This window comes from Spea bombifrons, chromosome 3, assembly GCF_027358695.1.
Source record: "Spea bombifrons isolate aSpeBom1 chromosome 3, aSpeBom1.2.pri, whole genome shotgun sequence".
In the NCBI taxonomy this organism is placed as follows: domain Eukaryota; kingdom Metazoa; phylum Chordata; class Amphibia; order Anura; family Pelobatidae; genus Spea; species Spea bombifrons.
In genome coordinates this window covers 16,904,220-16,925,282 of record NC_071089.1, presented here as the reverse complement: position 1 = coordinate 16,925,282, position 21,063 = coordinate 16,904,220, and the positions used below count along the sequence as shown (strand labels likewise).

General features: G+C 38.9%; 2 protein-coding genes across 5 annotated transcripts in view; one reads left to right on the top strand and one right to left on the bottom strand.

The window, feature by feature from the left end:
* PAK5 (p21 (RAC1) activated kinase 5) overlaps positions 1 to 10,202 on the top strand; it is a 57,191-nt gene extending 46,989 nt beyond the window's left edge. For all 3 annotated transcript variants that reach the window (XM_053459512.1, XM_053459511.1, XM_053459513.1), the window contains 6 exons: positions 4,195 to 4,686; positions 5,284 to 5,417; positions 6,013 to 6,139; positions 6,779 to 6,904; positions 8,000 to 8,134; positions 8,742 to 10,202. In XM_053459512.1, the coding sequence (XP_053315487.1) occupies positions 4,195 to 4,686; positions 5,284 to 5,417; positions 6,013 to 6,139; positions 6,779 to 6,904; positions 8,000 to 8,134; positions 8,742 to 8,897 (1,170 nt within the window). In that variant the 3' untranslated portion in view covers positions 8,898 to 10,202. The remainder of the gene's footprint in view (positions 1 to 4,194; positions 4,687 to 5,283; positions 5,418 to 6,012; positions 6,140 to 6,778; positions 6,905 to 7,999; positions 8,135 to 8,741) is intronic.
* A 3,044-nt stretch (positions 10,203 to 13,246) lies between these two features.
* Positions 13,247 to 17,967, bottom strand: LAMP5 (lysosomal associated membrane protein family member 5). Of its 2 annotated transcripts, none has more exons than XM_053459517.1 (6): positions 17,552 to 17,967; positions 17,109 to 17,281; positions 16,709 to 16,852; positions 16,232 to 16,331; positions 15,122 to 15,310; positions 13,247 to 13,967 (listed from the first exon to the last, which is right to left on the bottom strand). In XM_053459517.1, the coding sequence occupies exons 1-6, from the start codon at positions 17,607 to 17,609 to the stop codon at positions 13,789 to 13,791; spliced, it is 843 nt and encodes a 280-aa protein (XP_053315492.1). In that variant the 5' UTR covers positions 17,610 to 17,967; the 3' UTR covers positions 13,247 to 13,788. The 2 variants fall into 2 exon arrangements, with proteins under 2 accessions (XP_053315492.1, XP_053315493.1); XM_053459518.1 differs by having other exon boundaries at positions 16,721 to 16,852.
* Between the last annotated feature and the right edge of the window lie 3,096 nt (positions 17,968 to 21,063).

Sequence of the window (21,063 nt, the reverse complement as noted above, 5' to 3'; positions counted from 1 at the left end):
CACAATATTTATGCACTTTGCACCCAGCACTCAGCACTTTGCCCCAGCCCTGGCACTTTGCACCCAGCACTTTGCACCCAGCACTTTGCCCCCAGCCCTGGCACTTTGCACCCAGCACTTTGCACCCAGCCCTGGCACTTTGCACCCAGCACTTTGCACCCAGCACTTTGCCCCAGCCCTGGCAATTTGCACCCAGCACTTTGCACTCAGCACTTTGCACCCAGCACTTTGCCCCAGCCCTGGCACTTTGCACCCAGCCCTGGCACTTTGCACCCAGCACTTTGCCCCAGCCCTGGCACTTTGCACCCAGCACTTTGCCCCAGCCCTGGCACTTTGCACCCAGCCCTGGCACTTTGCACCCAGCCCTGGCACTTTGCACCCAGCACTTTGCCCCAGCCCTGGCACTTTGCACCCAGCCCTGGCACTTTGCACCCAGCACTTTGCCCCAGCACCCAGTCTCCAACTCTGCCCTGCCCCCACATTCTGCCCTGCCCCCACACTCACACCCTGCATCCCCACCCCCACTCTGCCCTGCACCCAGTCTCCCACTCTGCCCTGCCCCCACACTCACACCCTGCATGCCCACCCCCACTCTGCCCTGCACCCAGTCTCCTGCCCTGCCCCCCCACCCAGCCCTACACCCACACTCACACCCTGCCCTGCATCCCCACCCCCACTCTGCCCTGCACCCAGTCTCCTACCCATTCGCTCTGTGCGAATGGAGCCACTCGAACAGAGCGAATCGCTCTGTGCGAATGGAGCCACTCGCACAGAGCGAATGGAGCCACTCGTACAGAGCGAATCGCTCTGTGCGAATGGAGCCACTAGTACAGAGCGAATGGAGCCACTCGTACAGAGCGAATCGCTCTGTGCGAATGGAGCCACTAGTACAGAGCGAATCGCTCTGTGCGAATGGAGCCACTCGCACAGAGCCACTCGCACAGAGCGAATGGAGCCACTCGCACAGAGCGAATCGCTCTGTTCGAATAGAGCGATTCGCACATAGACAAAGAATACTCACCTCTGCTACGGACTCGTTCCACTTCCAAGCTTCAAGTTTAAAACTTTATTGAAGTCTTGATTGAAGCGCGTCACATCCGTCACGTAGCTAAAAGAAGGCGGAGAGTGCAGAGCGTGTAGCAGAAGCGGGGAACGCTCGCGGAGGTAAGTAAAAGGAGCCGAGTGCTCCAACAACGAATCGATCACTCGATTAATCGATAACGGAAATCGTCGACAACGATTTCCGTTATCGATTATTATCGATTTTATCGATTCGTTGTTTCAGCCCTACTGGCAACCATTTCAAAGTCTAGCCAGTTTGGAAACTCTTAGTGCCCCGATGCCTTTCCCCTAGTGAAGAATTCACATTCAATTCCCTTGTAATTAATATGCATTCTTAAGCTGACAAAAAACTATAGAAGAAGCTGCTGCTCCAGAGCTGCAGCTCACTGCCATGCCCATTGTCCAATATTTGTGCCAGTTTTGGCTGCTTGAAGCCGTGATCTTATATCGATGGGAATGGGCATATCATCAGCTCCTTGCTTCGTCTGACCGAAGACATCTCCGGCACACCAAGTAGCCGGTGCTGGGGTTGGGGAGAGCGCAGCTGTATGGGGGATTCAGCTATGATGCGAGCAGTTAACCCACGCTTTACATTAACATGTGATGCAGGTTTCATACCAGTCAGCATTCTTCTGCATTATACATCAAAATAGTGCGCACCTATACGTATATGCCATTGTGCATTCATATATGTAATACATTACAGAAACAAATGTATCTACTCTTTTTAACAACCTTCTGTGGGGTGCATGTGCTGGAGGCCCCCAAATGTAACGCAGGGTCTGCTACACGTGCGTTATTCTCTCCTCCTCTCGCTTCATATACGCCAGGCATCTGGCAGGAACCAAATGCAGCAGCTGTGATCCCCCAAGCTTTGTTTCTCGCCCCGGGCAGTTGTCTCTTTTTACCCTGTGGAATAGACACAGCCATGTGTGCCGCGGCATCCCGCTGTTCCGAGTTCATGTATTTTACACGGTATTAAGCGGCGACAGCAAACCATGCAAACGCCAGCGCCTCGGCCCTTTAGACGGAGTGCAGGGAAATGCAGCATGTAAGGTATATCAGGAGACCTTCTCAGCGATGATATTATCACGCTCCGTTATCCATCAGTGACCCGGCTCCGCAACGCGACCCGGAGCTGCATCCCTCTGCAACACAGTGATGGATTTCATGTCAGCTCACAATCCGCTCCAGTGATCTGATCTGGAATTGGCTCTGGATTTTCCGCCTATCCCACCGTCCTAGGGGGACTTAATTGAATAGAGCTGAAAAGAAAAAAGCACATTAAGTGTACAAAGCCTTTAAATACTAGTCATAGTATCGCCCGCTTTCCTCACGCGATCCATTTCCATAGATACAAGATACTATTAACACGCGTATCCAAGGCATTCGTTTTATCTTCTGCTTGCAGTGTTCTAGATGTTAACTCTTCTCTGGCCAGGAGAGTCTCGCTGTTGCCTCTTTTACGAGCGTCATAATTAAAACAATAACTATTGCCGCACACAAAGCTAATTACCACTCGGCTGTGAAATGGAATGAGCTTCATTAATATGGCTCAGCTGCGGCTTTCGGCAGCAATTTGCATAAAATTTTTAAAAATCACTACATTTCCCCCCGTTTTGCAGCTAAGGTGGTGCAGCAGTCATCGCAACTAGGTTACTGCTTTAAATTAGAATCTAAGCAATAATGTATAATCCTAATAACAATAATAACAGGAAGAAGGAGCCGGTTACTTCTGCAATGTCACGTCACAGGGTAGTAGACTATATGAACCTATAGAGAATACTATATCGCTTGGTTCTGATTACGCAATTCTTTCCTTATACTATAATGTAGCTTTGCAAACATTCCCTTGTATTGTGCTGCAAGTACCGCGATAAATTAATTCTGCTGATTTTTTTTCTTTTTTTTTTCCTTTTGTCTTTTTTTTCCTCTTTTTTTTCTTTTTTTTTTTTTGCAGTCTTCGCATAAAATGGTCAGATGATGTTCGACTGCAGAATTCAATTTCACAGTTCACTTAGGTCCTTGATTATGCTGCCAAATTCAGATTAATGTACGCTTAACTAACATGAATCAGGGGACTTCTGGCTGACAGCCAGCAGTAATACTATAGGTTGACGTATATTTCCCCATTCACCGCCGGTGAGATTGATTGATTAAATTAATTCAGTGGTATAATTATTTGTAATCGTGATACGTGATACGTGTAAGTCACACTCACCTTAGACACGCGAGCTGTGGATGGGGCTACTTTGGAAGCAGTCTGCATGTTATATTACAAAAAAAAACACCAGATCTAAAACATTTTGATGCTAAGTACGGTATATGTGTTTTTTTATTTGTATCTTCGTGTGAAAGGAAATTTCATGCTCATTTCTCACTGCTTTGCAAAAAAAAGCTATATGGCATGGAACTTAATTTTGTAGCACTGAAAAATTAATTATGGGATATTTAATATTTACAACAAAAAATTCTAAACATCCAAAAATCTACATAAAAAAAAAAATCTTTTTCAGCTGTAGTGATTATATGGATTATATGGTGTATACATTGTGAACGCTCCTTTGTGTCTCCAGAAAATCAAATAAATGGATGTTTTTAAATAAAAAAAAAAAAGAAAACATTTTTACAATGCATTTTTAATTTTCTGAAAACCACTGCTTTTTCCTAGATAATACGGTATTTTGATTAGGAATAGTCACTCATCAGGCCTGAACTTCTATGTCGCCATAACTACAAATCGGGCCTGAAAAGTGATATTTCTTATTGCGGAAGCAGTGAGAGACTCGGCGTTCCGTCGTATGTGATTGGCTGAGACACGTATATAGCCAGTCTGCTCTCAGACAGCTTCAGAGAACGAGGTGCATCTCATGAGATAACAAACTCCATGAAAATCTTAACAGTAATAAAAACTTTGACTTGACTTTGTATCCGACAAGGCCTTCCTGCTAGGCTCGTCCTTAAAATGTACTTTTCTGTAGGTGTTTTGTTCATAAGGCCTGTTCTAAATGCAGATGTTTTTTGAATTATATATATATATATATTTTTTTTTTTAAATTAACATCTCTTGAAATTATGTTGATACTTTATATGCCTTCTAAAAATGTAATTTATGAACCATTTGTTTTGTAGGCAGATTACGATAGAACACAGACATCCATGAGTCCTCCGCTGACCGGATCTGATACATACCCCCGAGGTCCCACAAAGCTACCTCAGTCTCAGTGCAAATCCAGTTATCCCTCAAGCAATTACGAGTATCCATCAGTTTACCATAAGCCGTCACCTTACCACCAGTCACCTCTTCATACAAGCCCCCACTTCATGTCTGCAGCTTCCTACCCCAGTTCTCCAAGTACTACATCGAGTGTCTATCCTCCTCCCAGCTGGGGATCATCTTCTGATCAGCAACCATCTAGAGTGTCCCATGAACAATTTAGGGCTGCATTACAGCTTGTGGTCAGCCCCGGGGACCCCAGAGAATATTTGGATGACTTCATAAAAATTGGAGAAGGTTCAACGGGAATAGTTTGCATAGCAACTGAGAAACACACAGGGAAACAAGTAGCAGTGAAAAAGATGGATCTCAGGAAACAGCAGAGAAGAGAACTTCTCTTTAATGAGGTACGTCAACTTGGGCCTAGTTTGGAAACTCAAAGTGCTGAGTATTTACGTCTATTGCTTGATATTCACTATAAGTCAATATCTTACCTTCACAATTTTCCCCTCCAATATTTTAGGAGATCATCTGGCATAGATCATGTTTCACTAGATCATCTGTCATAGAATTTTTTTGTAACAAATGTCTGAGTGGCCCTCTCTGGATTCCAAATAACATAACATTTCAACATAACCTGTATAACATAATATGCTTATAAATGAAATTCTCTAAAAATCAGATCATGAAATTACGTAAAAGATCATCTACGTGCCATGCCTTTAACTAGGTGTCTTTAAACAAAGGTGTCCCTCTTTGGCCGTTGGATTAAATGAATGAGGTATGCATTTGGCTAAAGTGCAGTTATAGTTCGTGTCCGTTATTCAGTTTTCATGCATTTTTTGACACTACCCTTTTTGTGATTAACTTTCAAGAATGAGCTTGGTTTAGAAGTAAAATCCTCTAAAGATACCATATGTCAACGAAAACACTACGTTTTATTGAAAAAATCACCATTGTTTTAAATATAGAACTGCCATAATTTCCCTCTGGTTTTCCCATAGGTTGTAATAATGAGAGATTATCATCATGAAAATGTTGTCGACATGTACAATAGCTACCTGGTTTGTGATGAGCTGTGGGTCGTTATGGAGTTTCTTGAAGGTGGTGCATTGACGGATATTGTAACTCACACAAGGTTTGTCAATAGTCTTCATACTGTCAGAGACGTCATATATAGGATGTAAGATGTTTGTTCATTGCAGCTGTTTTAGGTGAATAATAACCCGGTAGAGTAGATCAAACTAATGGAACAGAAATAACATATCTTTTGAAAAACACGCATGTATCTCATGGTGTATGTTTGGGTCGACGTGAGACCTTTATTATATATTGCCCAACTTATAGTGAGGTTTCTCCAACCAACTCTTCACTTTTTCTGCATTGAAACACTAGCTAAATCAAAACAATCTATAGAACGTGGATCTTGCCTATCACATGTGGTCGGAAACTAGGGTATGTCAATACAAGAGGAGGGAGAGGAGACCACTTGCCCACTGGACTTTCCCGTTGAACCTAGTAGACCCATGAGCTGAAGATTGTCGTCTGTTAGCAGCTATGCGTAACCTGGCGATGAATGCAACATGTTTACAGAATTCCAACACGCACATTGGTGAACGCAGGATATACATGCTGAAATACCTGTTCTTGCAGAATAGACATTGAATGTAATTGCTAACCCTTGGTTGCTTTTATCCCCTTGGGTATCACAGATGTAATATTTTATTTTTTAGAATGAATGAAGAGCAGATAGCCACAGTTTGCTTGTCTGTCCTGAAAGCTTTGTCATATCTGCATAACCAGGGAGTTATTCATAGGGATATCAAAAGTGACTCCATACTCCTTACCAGTGATGGAAGGGTAAGTAAACGTTTGATTTAAACGGAGCAGCTCCACAAACAAAAACAATCCTATTTTAATTTAGAACTCAGAGAGGGTACCTGTGGATCTTTGAACTTGCCCATCATTCTTAGTTGTTGCCATAGGAAGGTGGGAGTTCTAAAGCTGCATCCATAATGTAAATATTTACCTTGGTTTTAAGGTCATACGATAGGGTTACAAGATTTGATTGTTTACTAGAAGTACACAGGAATTGACAATGACGGGAATTGTAATTGCTTATTTAAGTACACCACCATTCAAAAGTTTGGGGTCACTTAGCGGAAAACAAGGACATTTCTAGCTGTAATATAATCACAAAAACATTTTATGCTTTTTTTTTTATTAAAAAGGACATTTCTAAGTAACCTAAACATTTTGAAGGGTAGTGTATGTAAATGGTGCCCATCTTCTGTTACCATTTTTGAACCTCTAGCATCTATCAATACCACGAGGAGCTGTCTGCATTGTATTGTAAAGCTCACAAGAGCGAGTAATTGCTCTGCTCCTCCGATTTATGCCGTTTTCTATGTGGTTTATGTGGTGTTATCTATGTGATAGTGGAGCACTCAAAGATTTTACTAGCTAGCTTTAATCTGATTTTATTTTCATTTTTTTTAGATTAAATTATCTGATTTTGGGTTTTGCGCTCAAGTTTCCAAGGAGGTTCCCAAAAGAAAGTCACTGGTTGGCACTCCTTACTGGATGGCGCCGGAGGTTATCTCAAGACTGCCTTATGGGACTGAGGTAGGTAGGAGTGGACCTAGATAAGTAGCATGATCTATTCCACTTTATTCAACAAAACTACTATTATTAATATAGTAATACACTAAATATAGTATATTTAAAGGGATCAAATATTGCTATATTTTTTAATACATTTTACAAATTTAGAACTTTTCGGCATGTGTGCATTCATGACATTACTAGTTAGATAGTGTTAACACACATTATTAAGAATCCTCACCATTACATATTGCTTTCATCTTTATTTCTATTCACTTTCCATGTCCCGTTTTTAGTTTATATTTCATCTGATTTGATTATTTTGATCCAACAGTTTCCCTCACCGCTCCCTTCATCTGTCATAAGTTCCCATGTGCCAAGCTTACCCCACTCTTCCAATCTTACCATGCCAGCCCTTAACTTTCCTCCCAATTCCTCCTCTTCATCTCTTGTAAGCGCTCATCTGTACTGTATATGTTTTATATATTTAGGGCTCCCATGAAATTTAGTAGACAGTATAGCCTTTCCATATAACAATATATCTGAATGCAGTTCTAATCATTCCTAAATCTCATCTCCTTAAAATATATAAGGATTTATTAGCCATGGTTGCTAAGCATCAGGTTATAAATTTATGCCTCACTTTAGCATGCATCAGCGTCCATTCAGTTTCTGTATAGGACTTTAATTTAAAACCTTTTTATAGCACCTTTTTAAGGGTAATATTTTGGTGTGAGCATTCAAATCAAGGAAAGAACAGGGTGATAAAAAAAAAAAATAATAAAAAAAAATCTTACAAAATCTATCATGTTTAGGTATATATATATATATTTAGGTAAAGTATCCGATATCTCATTTATACCATAACAACAATCACTTCAAAATCTAGCAATAATTTATATACTGTTTTATCATTTTATTATTTTTTTATAATCATGTTTGTATGCATGTACCTAAATACATAACATTTTTAAGATTTTTTTTTAATCTCTGATTTAATTGCTATTATTGCCTTGCATTCTCTGATAAGCATTGAGAACACAAGCTTCTAGACTTTCCACTTGACTTTCCACTTTATAGTTCTTGAGTAATATTTATGTTTCTTGTTTGATTTAGGTGGACATATGGTCTTTGGGTATTATGGTGATAGAAATGATAGACGGCGAACCGCCATATTTCAACGAGCCGCCATTGCAGGCAATGCGTCGGATACGAGATAACTTACCTCCTCGAGTGAAAGATATACATCAGGTAGCCTTAATTGTCTATACTTTTTTTCATTAATGAATATTTTGAAACATTTTCTTTTTTTTTTCCCAAATACATTTTTTTGCTTTCTAGATTCCAAGCAGTTTTATTTTAGAGATCTTAATTCAAAGGTTATGTTTTCTGGCTGCATACACAGCTTGGAGTGTAATTAGGATACATTTGATTCCTGGGGTTATCTTCACTACCTGTCCCATGCCACCTTCAAAGGAACATGACTTGTCCAGCTAGGTCAGCTAAGTAAGGTCTTCATAAACAGGCAAGGAGAATTCCTTCTTTCTTAAAGTGGCCATGGCTTACGTTCAGAATAACGTTTGCCCGGAGATAGATGCTTGTGAAGGTATAACATGAACTCAATCTAAGTAGGACTTGCAAACAACAGGGGGTATTAGAGATATTTGTGTAATTACAGAAAGGTTCGTGAAGACTGCAAAGCCATTAGGATAAAGTTGGTTTTGTATAACATGTTAATCATCTAAAATCCTTAAAACGACTTTGCCTGAATGTACATGGTCTCTTGGCGTATGTGTAAATGCATTTTAGATGCTGTGTAAAAGGTACATTTCCTCCATGTTCTGCCTTTTCCTTTCAGGTTTCCTCCGTCCTTCGTGGATTCTTGGACTTAATGTTGGTGCGGGAACCTTCACAGAGAGCAACAGCACAAGGACTATTAAGACATCCATTCTTGAAACTCTCAGGACCCCCGTCATGTATCATCCCACTCATGAGGCAATACCGACACCACTAAGCCACAGTTTTATACCATTATAATCTGAAATCGATGATCCGCCGCTACCAAATCGAGGAACCACAAAAAGATGTAAACAAAATCCAGTTCTTTTTAGCAAAACTGCCTATATTTCTGTACAATTACTTCAAGACTCTGGGGTGTGTCGAAACAAAAACCTCACTTTTCACTTTCTTTGCTTTCTTTAATTTAAAAAAAAAAAAATATCAATGCAGACTTTTTACTATTATTCTTTTGAGATAGTCGAATAGTAGTTAACTAATAATCTAGAGCTATCCCCAATATTTATTTGAATAAAGGGAAACACAAATGGTATTTCTTTAAATACTGTAAATCCTTCTTTGAGGTAAAATTGCACTTTTTTTCAAAAAAAAAAAGTAGGAGTGTAATGTATTTTGAAATGAATTTGTAATTTTCTGTATGATACTTTTGATAATTTGCAGTTTTTGATGTTATGTAAACATTGTGCCAGTTCAAAACCAGGTGTAATTTACCAAACATTTTAACAAACAATTCCTACTTTTATATCCCTTTTGGAAAACACAAATGCCTCGGTTTCAATGTCTCTTTTGCTTACATGAAATTTACATGGAATATCATAAAGTTTCCAGGAGTGGTTTGCAATGCTTTCTTTTGGGCCCTTTTGCCTCCATCAATGTTGACGTTATTAAATACTATGAAAGATCAAATACATGTATTGGCATCAATCAGTATTTACCTTTACAGAATCAAATAACCTATAAAAGAATCCAGATGTAATTTATTTATTGCATATATATATATTTGCTGGTCATTATTCATTCCGAGGGGGTGACTGTGTAACAGAAATCGCAGTATTTTGGTGTCAAAACCTATTTTGTTTTAGATGATTTTTTGTAACTCTAAGGCCATTTTTTTTAACGTTTTTAATTTATTATTTTACAACCCTACTTGAATTTTTACTTGAGTAAAAGGAGAAGACCGAATTAAATATATTTATTTTATTATATTTCAATTTTTTTATTTAAACTCCATTTTTTATAATTATTATTTAAACCCAGCAGTCAACATAAAGCGGGTATTTTTCCATATTTCCATCATCATTTCATTGTGATGTTGTTGTAGGATGTGTTTGATTTAAGATACACTTGTGCTGCTGTCTGTTTTATTTTTATGTAAAAAAAAATAAATGAATGGCTACAAAATTTTGTGTTGCTTGTCAAATAAACTTGCATGTCAGTGCTAGGCGTAAATAGATTTGTGTTTTTGCAACCACTTGATTCATAATTATCTCAATGCAAAATAATAAACTTTATTTATTAATGATCGTGAGTGATTTTATTTAAAACAAAAACGGGTGGAAACATGCACTTTGGTGGTAAAATAAGAACATCAATTCCCAGGTCATCAGCTTTTATTTTTCTAGCTCATTTTAACATTTCTGATATTTTTTTATATTTTGACATGGAAAGCAGCAGGAACCAAGCGAGCAAGTGGGGGCGCATGCTTAACTCCTGGCTAAACTTACCCCCTAACTTAGCTGAAACACTTCCTACACTTTTTATATTTACATTTATACATACGTTTGCCTCATCCAAAAAATACATTTTGATTTTCTGTCACATTATGGCGATTTTTCACTGGACTTTATACTGAAGAAAAGCACTGCATCAAAATCAAATCCTAATTTTGTTTCCAGGGAACCAATAAGGCAATGAAAACCACTATTCAGAATAAATAACTGACTCGGAATTATTATTTATAAACTGGAGCTAACAAAAGCTGTTTGATTAGTAAGTAAAATGACCCTATTCTGTTGGAAATGATGGGCATCCATTTCTATAGTTGTATATTTTTAGCAAAGGGCCAACTTCCACAGCTGATTTCTCTCTCTAGACTTGTCCAAACGCTCACACAATCCAAGGATGGTAAATGAAGCCAAAGTGCTGCAAAGATGTTCCTTACGATTGGGAAAACCATAAAAAAACTTTCTGTTTGGAATGAATCGAAGAGGAATCCGGTGAATTTCACTACATTAAAGCCCTAGAAGAATAAACTGAAGCATCCTAATTGTTCTTAAGTTAGAAATTAATCTATTTGTTATAGGGGAGAACGATACAGATCGTAGCTTTAACCATTTTTTTGAATGCAGCCCAAACTGTTTTGCATTTAATTGTTTGATCGTATTTATGTATCTCTTGGTTTTTGATATAATTATTCATTGGGGGGACCCATCACCCTAAACCGGTACATTTCCTCAGTCCACATACAAGCCTGAGTTTGAATATGTGTTCATAGATATGTTGTGCATGAATGATCCATGTGTTATGTTTTATCCTGATAACATGTTGAGCTTGGGCTGTGAGGCTTTACATCTAAAGGTATGAAGCTCACAAGGAACACCCAGGACTGGACGTCCATAGCAGACACCCCACGGCACAAGTACCAACCAACTGTGTAATGTGAGTAGGACCTGGGAAGACGAGTGTGGTGCACTGGTAGACATCAACAAATAGTTGTCTCTCCCACTCATCTCTCTTGGCACCCCTGAACCAGTGCTATAGAGACCCATTTATATTGCCTCCTCTCCATACTTCTTTATATCTCAGCGTTCCAGAAACAGGCAATCATTTGACTCTAGCTACTGCAGAATACAAAATAATGTTGATGTAAGTGTTACTAAATCATCCACATTACCCTCAGCGCAACAGCTGATTCGCTAAAGTCCCCACCAATATAAAAGAACATAAACATATCAAAGGGAAAAAAATGGATACAAACAACCAAAAATAACGTGCGCTGCTGCACACTAGTACATTACGTGGCCCATCAGTCTGTGCTTCTAATGTACTGATGTATATTGTGTTTGGACACAGCAGAAACTATAATTACCTTCCGCACAAAGGAATATGCATGTTGTTATCACTCGTATGGCTGCCATGGGTGCGATACACCTCATCGCTCGTATGTAGCCCTGCAGCGGTAAATGTTTAGGTTAACATTTTTTTTTGTTATCTAATTAAATATCCCTTAATGTGCAAGCCTCAGAAACCTGCCTCCAGCATGAAGCGATAATGTATTAAGTGAGGGGATGGTTGTAGGGTAGGAAAAATAGCATTGTTTGTCGAATTTTCCACCCAACAATATTAGTGTGCATTCAAACCAGAATTTCGCAAGTAAAAGTAGAGATTACGTGGCAAATATAAAATAAAAATCGTTAAGATGTCATTAAAATAGAGTTACAATTATACCTATATATATAATCTTTTATTTTTTACGCAGCGCTTCTTACAATACATATATTTGGGGTATATGACAAGACTAGAATTGAGAGAATTTATTAGGTAGAGAGAACCTGCTCTTTCAACTGGTTCAACCGGTAATTCATTTCCTCTCAGTTTGGCAACTTGTTTCCCAAAAAGAATTGACAAATGACGACAGGTTTGCTACCAAGGTAAGTAAAGATAAGTTTAGTCTAAAATTAATATTATTGTTATTTTTGGGTCACACTCAAGAATTAGGTGACCCAAAGGCTCTCCCCAAATGATCATGCAGAGTATCGCTGATTTTAAGGCAGCCCTGCAGAGTACACTTTCTTCTGAGGTTAGGGGGGCCATATGGTCACGCTAGTAATACAAGGATTAACACATTTTTGTCCCCTTGGAGTAACTCACTGTTTAATTAACACATACCCCTAGGGCAATGTTACAATGTATTGCTTCTTCAAGTAATATTATTAGACAATCCAGTTGGGCCAAGTAAAGAACCAAAATTGTAATTGTAACTTTTTCTCCAGCTTTCCACATATGAAGAAATCTACTAGCTCTGATGCAATTTCAGTATAATAGTCAATTATTGGCTGACGTAACAAACACATTAATACCATAGTCTTGGATGGAATGGTAGTACATAGCTATCCAGCTATAGAAACATTAACCCTTCTTAACCTGGTGACAGATGTTAGGTTCAAACACAGATCAATGGATGCGATTCGTCGATTCGTTTTTAACTACTAATAAAATCAATATTTCAAACAAACACATATTTTTAATTAAAAGGAGTTTAATATGTTACAGGATCTATTTCGTCTTTTCAAGTGCCGTTTAAAAAGGGACAGGTATGCATAGTCATTGTATTCTCATATTTCAAACAGTGTGATGTCATAGTGTACAGAATCACATAATAATTAAACATGCAGCATGCCAGGTATGCAAAGTGGAATCGTTCCATTTGCAAAAGTTATTTCTCTCCTATCATCAAACATTGCTTCCTATTCTAAAAGAAACGTTAAATATAATATAATAATATTAAATATAATCTAATATTTTAACATTTACATTATATTATTTACGCTATTCCCTTAGCTATATCTTTTAGAAAACAAAGTTGACAATTTTGGTGTTTTCAATTGTCTGTATAAAATAATTTGTAAAGCCTAAACTTATTTAACAATATATATTTTCAATATTCTGTTATTTTTTATCTTGTACTAAGATATAAATACTTATCATGCATAGGTCCTATTAGCAATGAGATTCCAACCACAGATGATGTGTGCAAATAAATACATAATGAAGCAACCACTAGAATTGTGCGTTATGAACTTTTATGAACCCCCCCCCCCTATCTTAACTATTTGGGTGCTAGAGGGGTGAGAGATGAATTTTGTAACCCGCTGGAAATGAAAAGGATACAAGTAAATAGCGAAATGCTATAACTGAAAAATTATTGGCACACATATCATATTTAAATCTATAGATCGGTTCCCAATGCCTCGCTGTACATATATGAAAGCCGGGAAGCACTTTTTACTGATTAGATCAAAGGGCATCAAAGGTAAGTGGTAATAGGAAAAGTGCAGTTGCTTTATCTACCTGATGATTCATGTGCCCTGCATTTAATAAGTCTTTGTTTATCCCATGTGCTTATATAGAGATCTGTCCCTAGGAAGCTGGACTTGGTTTGCTGTCATTTTGTGATGAATGTGATACACGGCAAGGATGATCACGATGGCCACTCCTAAGGTTATGCCCAGAATCACCGGCAGGCTTTCCTCCAGCTGTTTTCTTTGATCTGTTTGACACCTGTAATCTGGAATGGAAAAAAAAACATAAAATAAACATATCGGAGCACAAATCAATCAATGCGTAATAATATTGGGACAAAATATCAACATTTATACAAAAACCATAGATTTTTCTCTAGACATAACATTGGGTCAACCACGGTACTACCAGAAATACCTTCCCCCAGGGAAACTAACTAACTAACCCCTGTTCCATATCCCTCCGGTACTATAAGAAATGTTACCACTCAGGCAAACAACATAACTAACATTTAACCCATTGCTTAATACATCTAAAAGGAGTGATAGGAGTGATAAAGGGCCTTTGTACGTCTCTAAAGATATTCCATTAAAAATCAGCCGTTTTCAGCTATAATAATCATTTACAACATTAATGTCTACACTACATTTCTGATCGATTTCATGTTATCGAAATGGACAAAATGTGCTTTTTCTTTCAAAAACACAGACATTGGTAAGTGACCCTAAACTTGTGAACGATAGTGTGTATGCATGTATGTGTGTGTGCGTGTGTATTTATATATACTTTACATTAGGTATATGAGTCATGTAGACAAAAGTCTTTATACTGGAATAAGATTTTTAAGGAATATTAAGAATTGTAGGCAGTAGCATGCAAAGAACATATAAGGCACACAGCACAATGTGTGGCACTTTTCAAGTCGGTTCTGTGGGCTCTCTTAATTGCATACCCTGCTACTGTATACAATGCACAGGGTTAGATTGCAGAGGCCAGAGAGATCGCCTTCATACAGCCGCTTCAATTGTTTGATCTCATCAGTGCAGGACGGGATCATCTCAGATCATTCATGTAAGTCTGAGAATGATAGCAAGCCACAGATTCTACTCAGTTCTACTCAGTACCGAATACATCTAGCAAATAAAATACATGTGTGAGCATGTCTAAACACCATCTCAAATCCAAAACATGCAAAGCTCCCAATGCATGTGCTTTATCGAATCTATTAAACACGTTATACGGATTTCACTGAAAACCAGGAGATCCGTGTTCTTTTTTTGCCAGTAATAATAATAATTATAATAATAATATGCGTGTATTTGCATGTACTAACTTTCTATGAGTACATTCTTATTGTCCAGTAACAAACAGTATCACAAGCACAGATTTTGTTCGTAACGGTAGCTGCGGTACTTGTACCTTCGCTGTAAACAAAATCACTGTTGATATCGAATGGCTGAATGTGAACGTCGGAGAGGAGCAAGGTCACGATTTTCTGGTGATCGGTAGAGGTCAGGCTGACTCTTTCTGGAGAGTCGCATTCGTAGGACATTCCAATTGGGGTGACCATGAGCGAAAGATGTTGCTTGCTGGCTGTGTGCTTCCCAGCTACAAATAAAGATAGCATCAGCAATATACGACCAATACGCATAATGTGGTCACCCGTCAGTAAATACACTTCAACGTGGTGGTTACGGTATATTAAAGATTCGACTATTGTGCTTGGAGTTGACTCACTAGAAATGATAAAGGTGCATTCTCAGAACCATCGTAGATATGATATCAAATATCATGGAATAAAATAAATACTATAGTCTGCTGTTTCAACAAATTGTCTGTATTGGATTTCAAAGGAGCATCACGTGGATTAAATTTCACTGACGTGAATAATACCTGTTCGGGGCTAGTTTGTTTGTTTTTTTTCCCTTTTGAAATCAAAGAGTATTCATTGAGCTCTTAGACTGCCAACGTGGTGTATCTAGGTCTGACTCATAAAAGCCGCATGTTCTGCATGTTCTTTATAACCCGGGCTTCCTGGATAGACAAATAAGAAAAGTAGATCCCCTGCTCGTGTTCTTTCGTTCTATAGACTGGAAGGAGGGATACCTCTAATAGACAGACGGAAGAAGACAACAGAGGACGGCATGGTAGGCAGCATTAAGTGAACATCTGGTAGTAAGACGTCAGCAGCCAACTGCAAAAATGAGTCAGCGACTGCAGCTAACATCTCATCTGGCCATAAAAGAGCCCATTTTCCTTCTTTTATGCTAATGCTGTAATTGCGGGGTTTCACAAATTAAGGACGTATTTTCTTTTTCTTTCCCGCAAAATAAATCACTCAAGCGCAGCCAGGCCTTGTTTTGTGTTACGTAATTTACTCCGAGTATCCTCGCAATGCAGCAGCCTTACTATAACGGGTGCACACCGCTTCCAAATCAGCGAGCATGTCACGCGTACCGTAACAATGTCACAAACGCGCCTGGGAAGACGATTATATTTGTGTGATAAATTGTCATTGTGGATACGTACGTCTTGCGCCATTCTTGAAATTTGTGCGCTCCGAAACGTTATAAGAAAATTGGATTTTATTCAGTTTCCAGTTTTTTCCGTGGGATTTAGTGGAATCTTCCTGGTAATTATAAAATAAATGATAGATAATTGATACATCAAGATACTAAAACCTAAAAATCTGTACTCAATACATTTAATAATACAGTTACCCCCAATAACTAAAATGCACACCTCCCATCAGTAATATGTGTAAGGTTAGGCGCATTCCTGGATAGCATAACATACTAAAAACATTTCTTGCTATAGTACAGTTAAATCCAGATTATCTGCGATGATGGGGGTTAATTTGGCATTACGGTGGAGAATTAATCATAACTAGCAAGTTGCTAAAAAAAATAACATGCATTTACTCTGTGCACTACCAGGTAATCTACGGCATTATAAGTATAGAAAAATCACATTTTGTATCGTGATACCTGTGAAAACTGTAATTACAAATTCAGTTACCTTCAGGAAAGACAGCTTGAGAGTGTAAGCTTTGTCTAACCAGGACAAATGCAGCTCAGACTCATTATTCCAACATTTGCCTTTTATTTCGGTATCTCTGGGCAACTGGATAATCGCTTCTTCCAGATCCCACTAAAACAGACACAGAACCACAGTGTAGACAGTGTAATTAGAATAAAAATGTATGTACAGTATATATATATATCTTATATCTTATATATATTATCTGTAGGTCAAGTGTAATCATTGGAGAAAAAACATGAATATTATATATATATATGATTGCTGCATTTACCTGCCCAAACTATAACATAAGGATCTTTTTTGGAAGGTCTGTGAATAAATACATACAGTAAGTACAATACTTTAATTGTAAACGGGGACTTACATCCACTTCGTTGATGGAAGGTACTTCATAGGGTACTATTATCTTAGCTGCGAATTCCGCCATAAGACACGTTGTCCCATTTTCTCGAATGGCAAAAATATTTTTCGCTGGGTTACTAGACAGACCAGAAAGATTTTCAACTTCTTGTTCTGCCATGTTGCGACCCACCGTGTCTGTAACAGAAAACATCCCTTTTCAGCAACACGGTGTAATACGTGTATGTAATGAGTGCCATGTTGCCTTATGAATGTCATCTTAACGGTGAGATCACAACTACTCTGCAGACAAAGACAAGTATCCCTTCACTGAACAATCCACTCACTGTTAAAGAACACTTTAAATCACATCTTCATTCAGCAATACATGATACATAATTCTAATTGATTACATGTAGAACACCTGCACAATCCATTAAATGGGTAAGAATCGTATAAAACACCTACACAGAAGAAGAATGAATGCTTGCAGTCCCAGGACAGCACAAGAACTCCTGGAAGCCATGCTTTCCCCTTTAGGATTTCTCTAGTAATGTTTCCAGGTTTCCCAGTCCTCTTGTCCTTTAAGTGATCACAGAGGATCTCAGGATCTGGTCAGCTTCAGGTCCCAGGCAGCTGTAGCTCCTCCGCACAGAGCTGATCGAACCGTGAGCTGAATGGGAGAGCTGCGCACATGCAGATCACTCACAGGCACGCAGAGGAGGCTGGCTGAGGAGCTGTCCAGGTGCTGAAACACTTCCATGCAAGAACAGGCTCCTTGCTGCATTCATCCACAAGCCACAAAGCAGTCATCTAGATGGGGAGACAGGGAGACTCAGATGATCAGGAGTGAAAAGATCTTAATCCAGAGCGGGATGTCTGCAGCCGATCTCACTGATTCATCAGAAATGCAGGTATAGCTAATGAAAGCAGGAGAATGCAGGGTGAGACATGTAGGGGTTTGGCTGATCGCTGCCTACCTGAGATTGCCAAAGCAAAGCCTGCATTTCTGTGTAAAGTTAGATGAACGCCCACATGGAAGTGTCAGACAGGCTGCGCTGCGCATCCACTGCCTCCTTCTCCTGCAGAGAGCACCCAGCTGCTACATGCCTCACCACTGCTATCTCAGAAACGATAGAAAGCCAAGTCAAGAGGTCATAATCTAAAACTGCAGGATCAGAGGCTTTCATACAATGTAAGGAAGATTTGCTTTGCTAAGATGGTGGTAGGTAAGTGGGATGGCCCCCCAGCAGAAGCGGTAGAGGCTAATACAGCCAGGGACATGTGTTTATACTGAATCTATGGTGAGACCAAGGACTGATTAAACATTGAGTCTTTACATCAGAAAGAATGGGCAGAAAGGGTCTTATTGCATGTTTCCATGTCCCCCCCCCCACACCCAATAATGATTTATTCTTACTTGAAGTAGCTTCCAGGGACATTGTGGGTCAGAGACAAGGAAGGTCAGGGACGATATGTCTTCACGGTGTATATATTTGCGTTGCCATAAAGCCCATTGGTAACATAATGGTAAGGACGACATGGCGTTAATGTATGGGTCCCATCCTGTTTAGGAGCCCAGGGAACTATCATTGGTTCAGCGAATACTGCAGTGTGTGGAGGGGGTGAATTTCCAGTGACCTTGTGTTTTTCTCATTTTTTTTTTTGCTTTTTCTTATCTTTCAACAATTTACAGAACAATTTAGTATCACGCTGAGGATATTATGACTCTTTCCAAGGCAATCGGAGACACGAGTCAATTGGAGCTGTACAATAGTATTTCGGAAAATCCTGCCAATTGGTATTACTTTTTTGTCCCTGTTAGACTCCATTTATTTGATGAGGAAGACACGGTACACATATACAAGAAAACCCGCAACGTGTTTCTTTTTAAAGGCAATTCACTCCCGGGTTATGGGATTTGTTTTTTTAACTCTTTATATTCCACACCGGACAGTTCAGTAACATAATAATAAGAATTAAAAAAAACATAATGGCATATATATATATATATATATATATATATATATATATATATATTTATATATACATCATAAATGATCATTCAATATGTGGCTGAAATCTTACTATGTGTGTCAAAATCACACAATCACAATATTGTAATATAAACACAATTCCTAATGCTGATCTATTTGTATCCACTGAGCTGGATGGTCCCCAGTGCTGATGCAGCTATCCTTTCCCACCATATAAGCTGGTGAGTCCTTAAATTCACTTGGCATAGGGGACCAATTTCTTCTATAAGTAGTGAGCTCTCGATCTCCACTACGCAACTTTCTTTGGGATGCGGGCGAGGTATAACCTGGAAGAAAGAGAGGGGAAATGTGATAGACATTTCAATACATAAATGGATTTTAGGCACAATATGGAAGCTTGTTTAGAGGAGTACTACTGCAAGGTCAGAAGCTTAAATGTAATGTAAGGAAGTTTTGCTTTACTGAGAGAAGTGTAGATAAGTGGAGCAGCCTCCCAGCAGAAGAGGTAGAGGCTGATACAATGAAGGAATTTAAACATGCACGGGATAGGTATGAAGCAATGCCGGACTGATTAAGGTCTGAACCTTTAGATCAGGAGAATGGGTAGACTAGATGGGTTGAATGGTTCTTATCTGCCATAAAACGCTATATTTCTACAGAATGCACAGGATTATATAGCCCGCCGTCACGGCTGCTGGAAGCAGACTACATAATACAGAACTCCATATAAAATGTCAGAATAAAAGAAAATTATAATATCTAAGTGATCAAAAAATCATTGTTCTTGTTTCAAAAGTCTTTGTTCAGCCTCGCCACCTAACACAGAAGCAAAATGGAAAAGGTATAGGAAAATAGCCCAAAACTAACATAAACATTTTCTTCACCTAAAACACGAAGCTCTGGAGACACACGCCGGGCCTGCATACTGGGATATATACATTCTATTTCCAAAAACAACTGCAATCACTTCAATAAAACAGCACAAATGAGTTTAATGACACTAAAAGTTCTGTAGGGGACTTATCACCTATTAACAGATATCACGATTAAGATACAGTTATCTTATAAAGCATATTCTCCATTTATCTAAAAATAAACATTTTCAGTGTTACATACAGCCATAACATCACACACCTAATGTATCGGTTTGTCTTAGTCTGCCAGTTCTAGTTTTGTCATACCCTTTAATGTATGTATTGTAAGAAGTGCTGCGTTAATTTATTAGCGCTGTATAATAATAATAATAATAATAATAATAATAATACATTGCACAGCTGCGTATACAGTATAGTTGTGTGTAATTACCCATTTATATTTTTATATACATGAACCTCTAATTTGCAGGTCAGATTTAGGATGTTATGACATCAACTGCATCATTATCATTTATCGTACTTGATGCGATCATCTTCACTGTATCTGATTGTGATTGTGGGTTTCTGTAGCACACCTTGATGCTTTTGTATCATTGTTTGCTTTGCAGAGCTCTTTGGTTCTTGGTAGCCTAAGACAGGAATTGTCAAACTAACATATGATGACTTCATTCCAAAGCGTAACCTCAACAAAGCCTGGTAGCCTTGATCCATTAATAAGCCCCCTCACCTAGCAAAGTGGGTTGGCCTCAGCGGCTCTGGGAAGCATGTGAAGCAAGAGTGTAGGTGAAAGAGCCTCACAAGCCCATGAGAGCGAGCGTGCAGCCTGTGATGTTCACAGCGAATGCCATGAAGGACCATATGCCAGTTCTCAGCACAATGCGTGGACAAGCATTATTAGCTAGAACCCAGGAAGGATTGCTTTACATATCCGCTATGTCATTCGAGAGAAGATAATGCTGGAATTCATCACAAATATTGAGATTTCCTTAAAAATGCATCTCAACAAAAAGGATTAAAATCCAAGACTGGAGACATGCCCAACAGAGATCCAAGTGCTAGATACAGTTTAATGGATCAGGGCCTGGAATGTGTTTTGTAGAGATGAGAT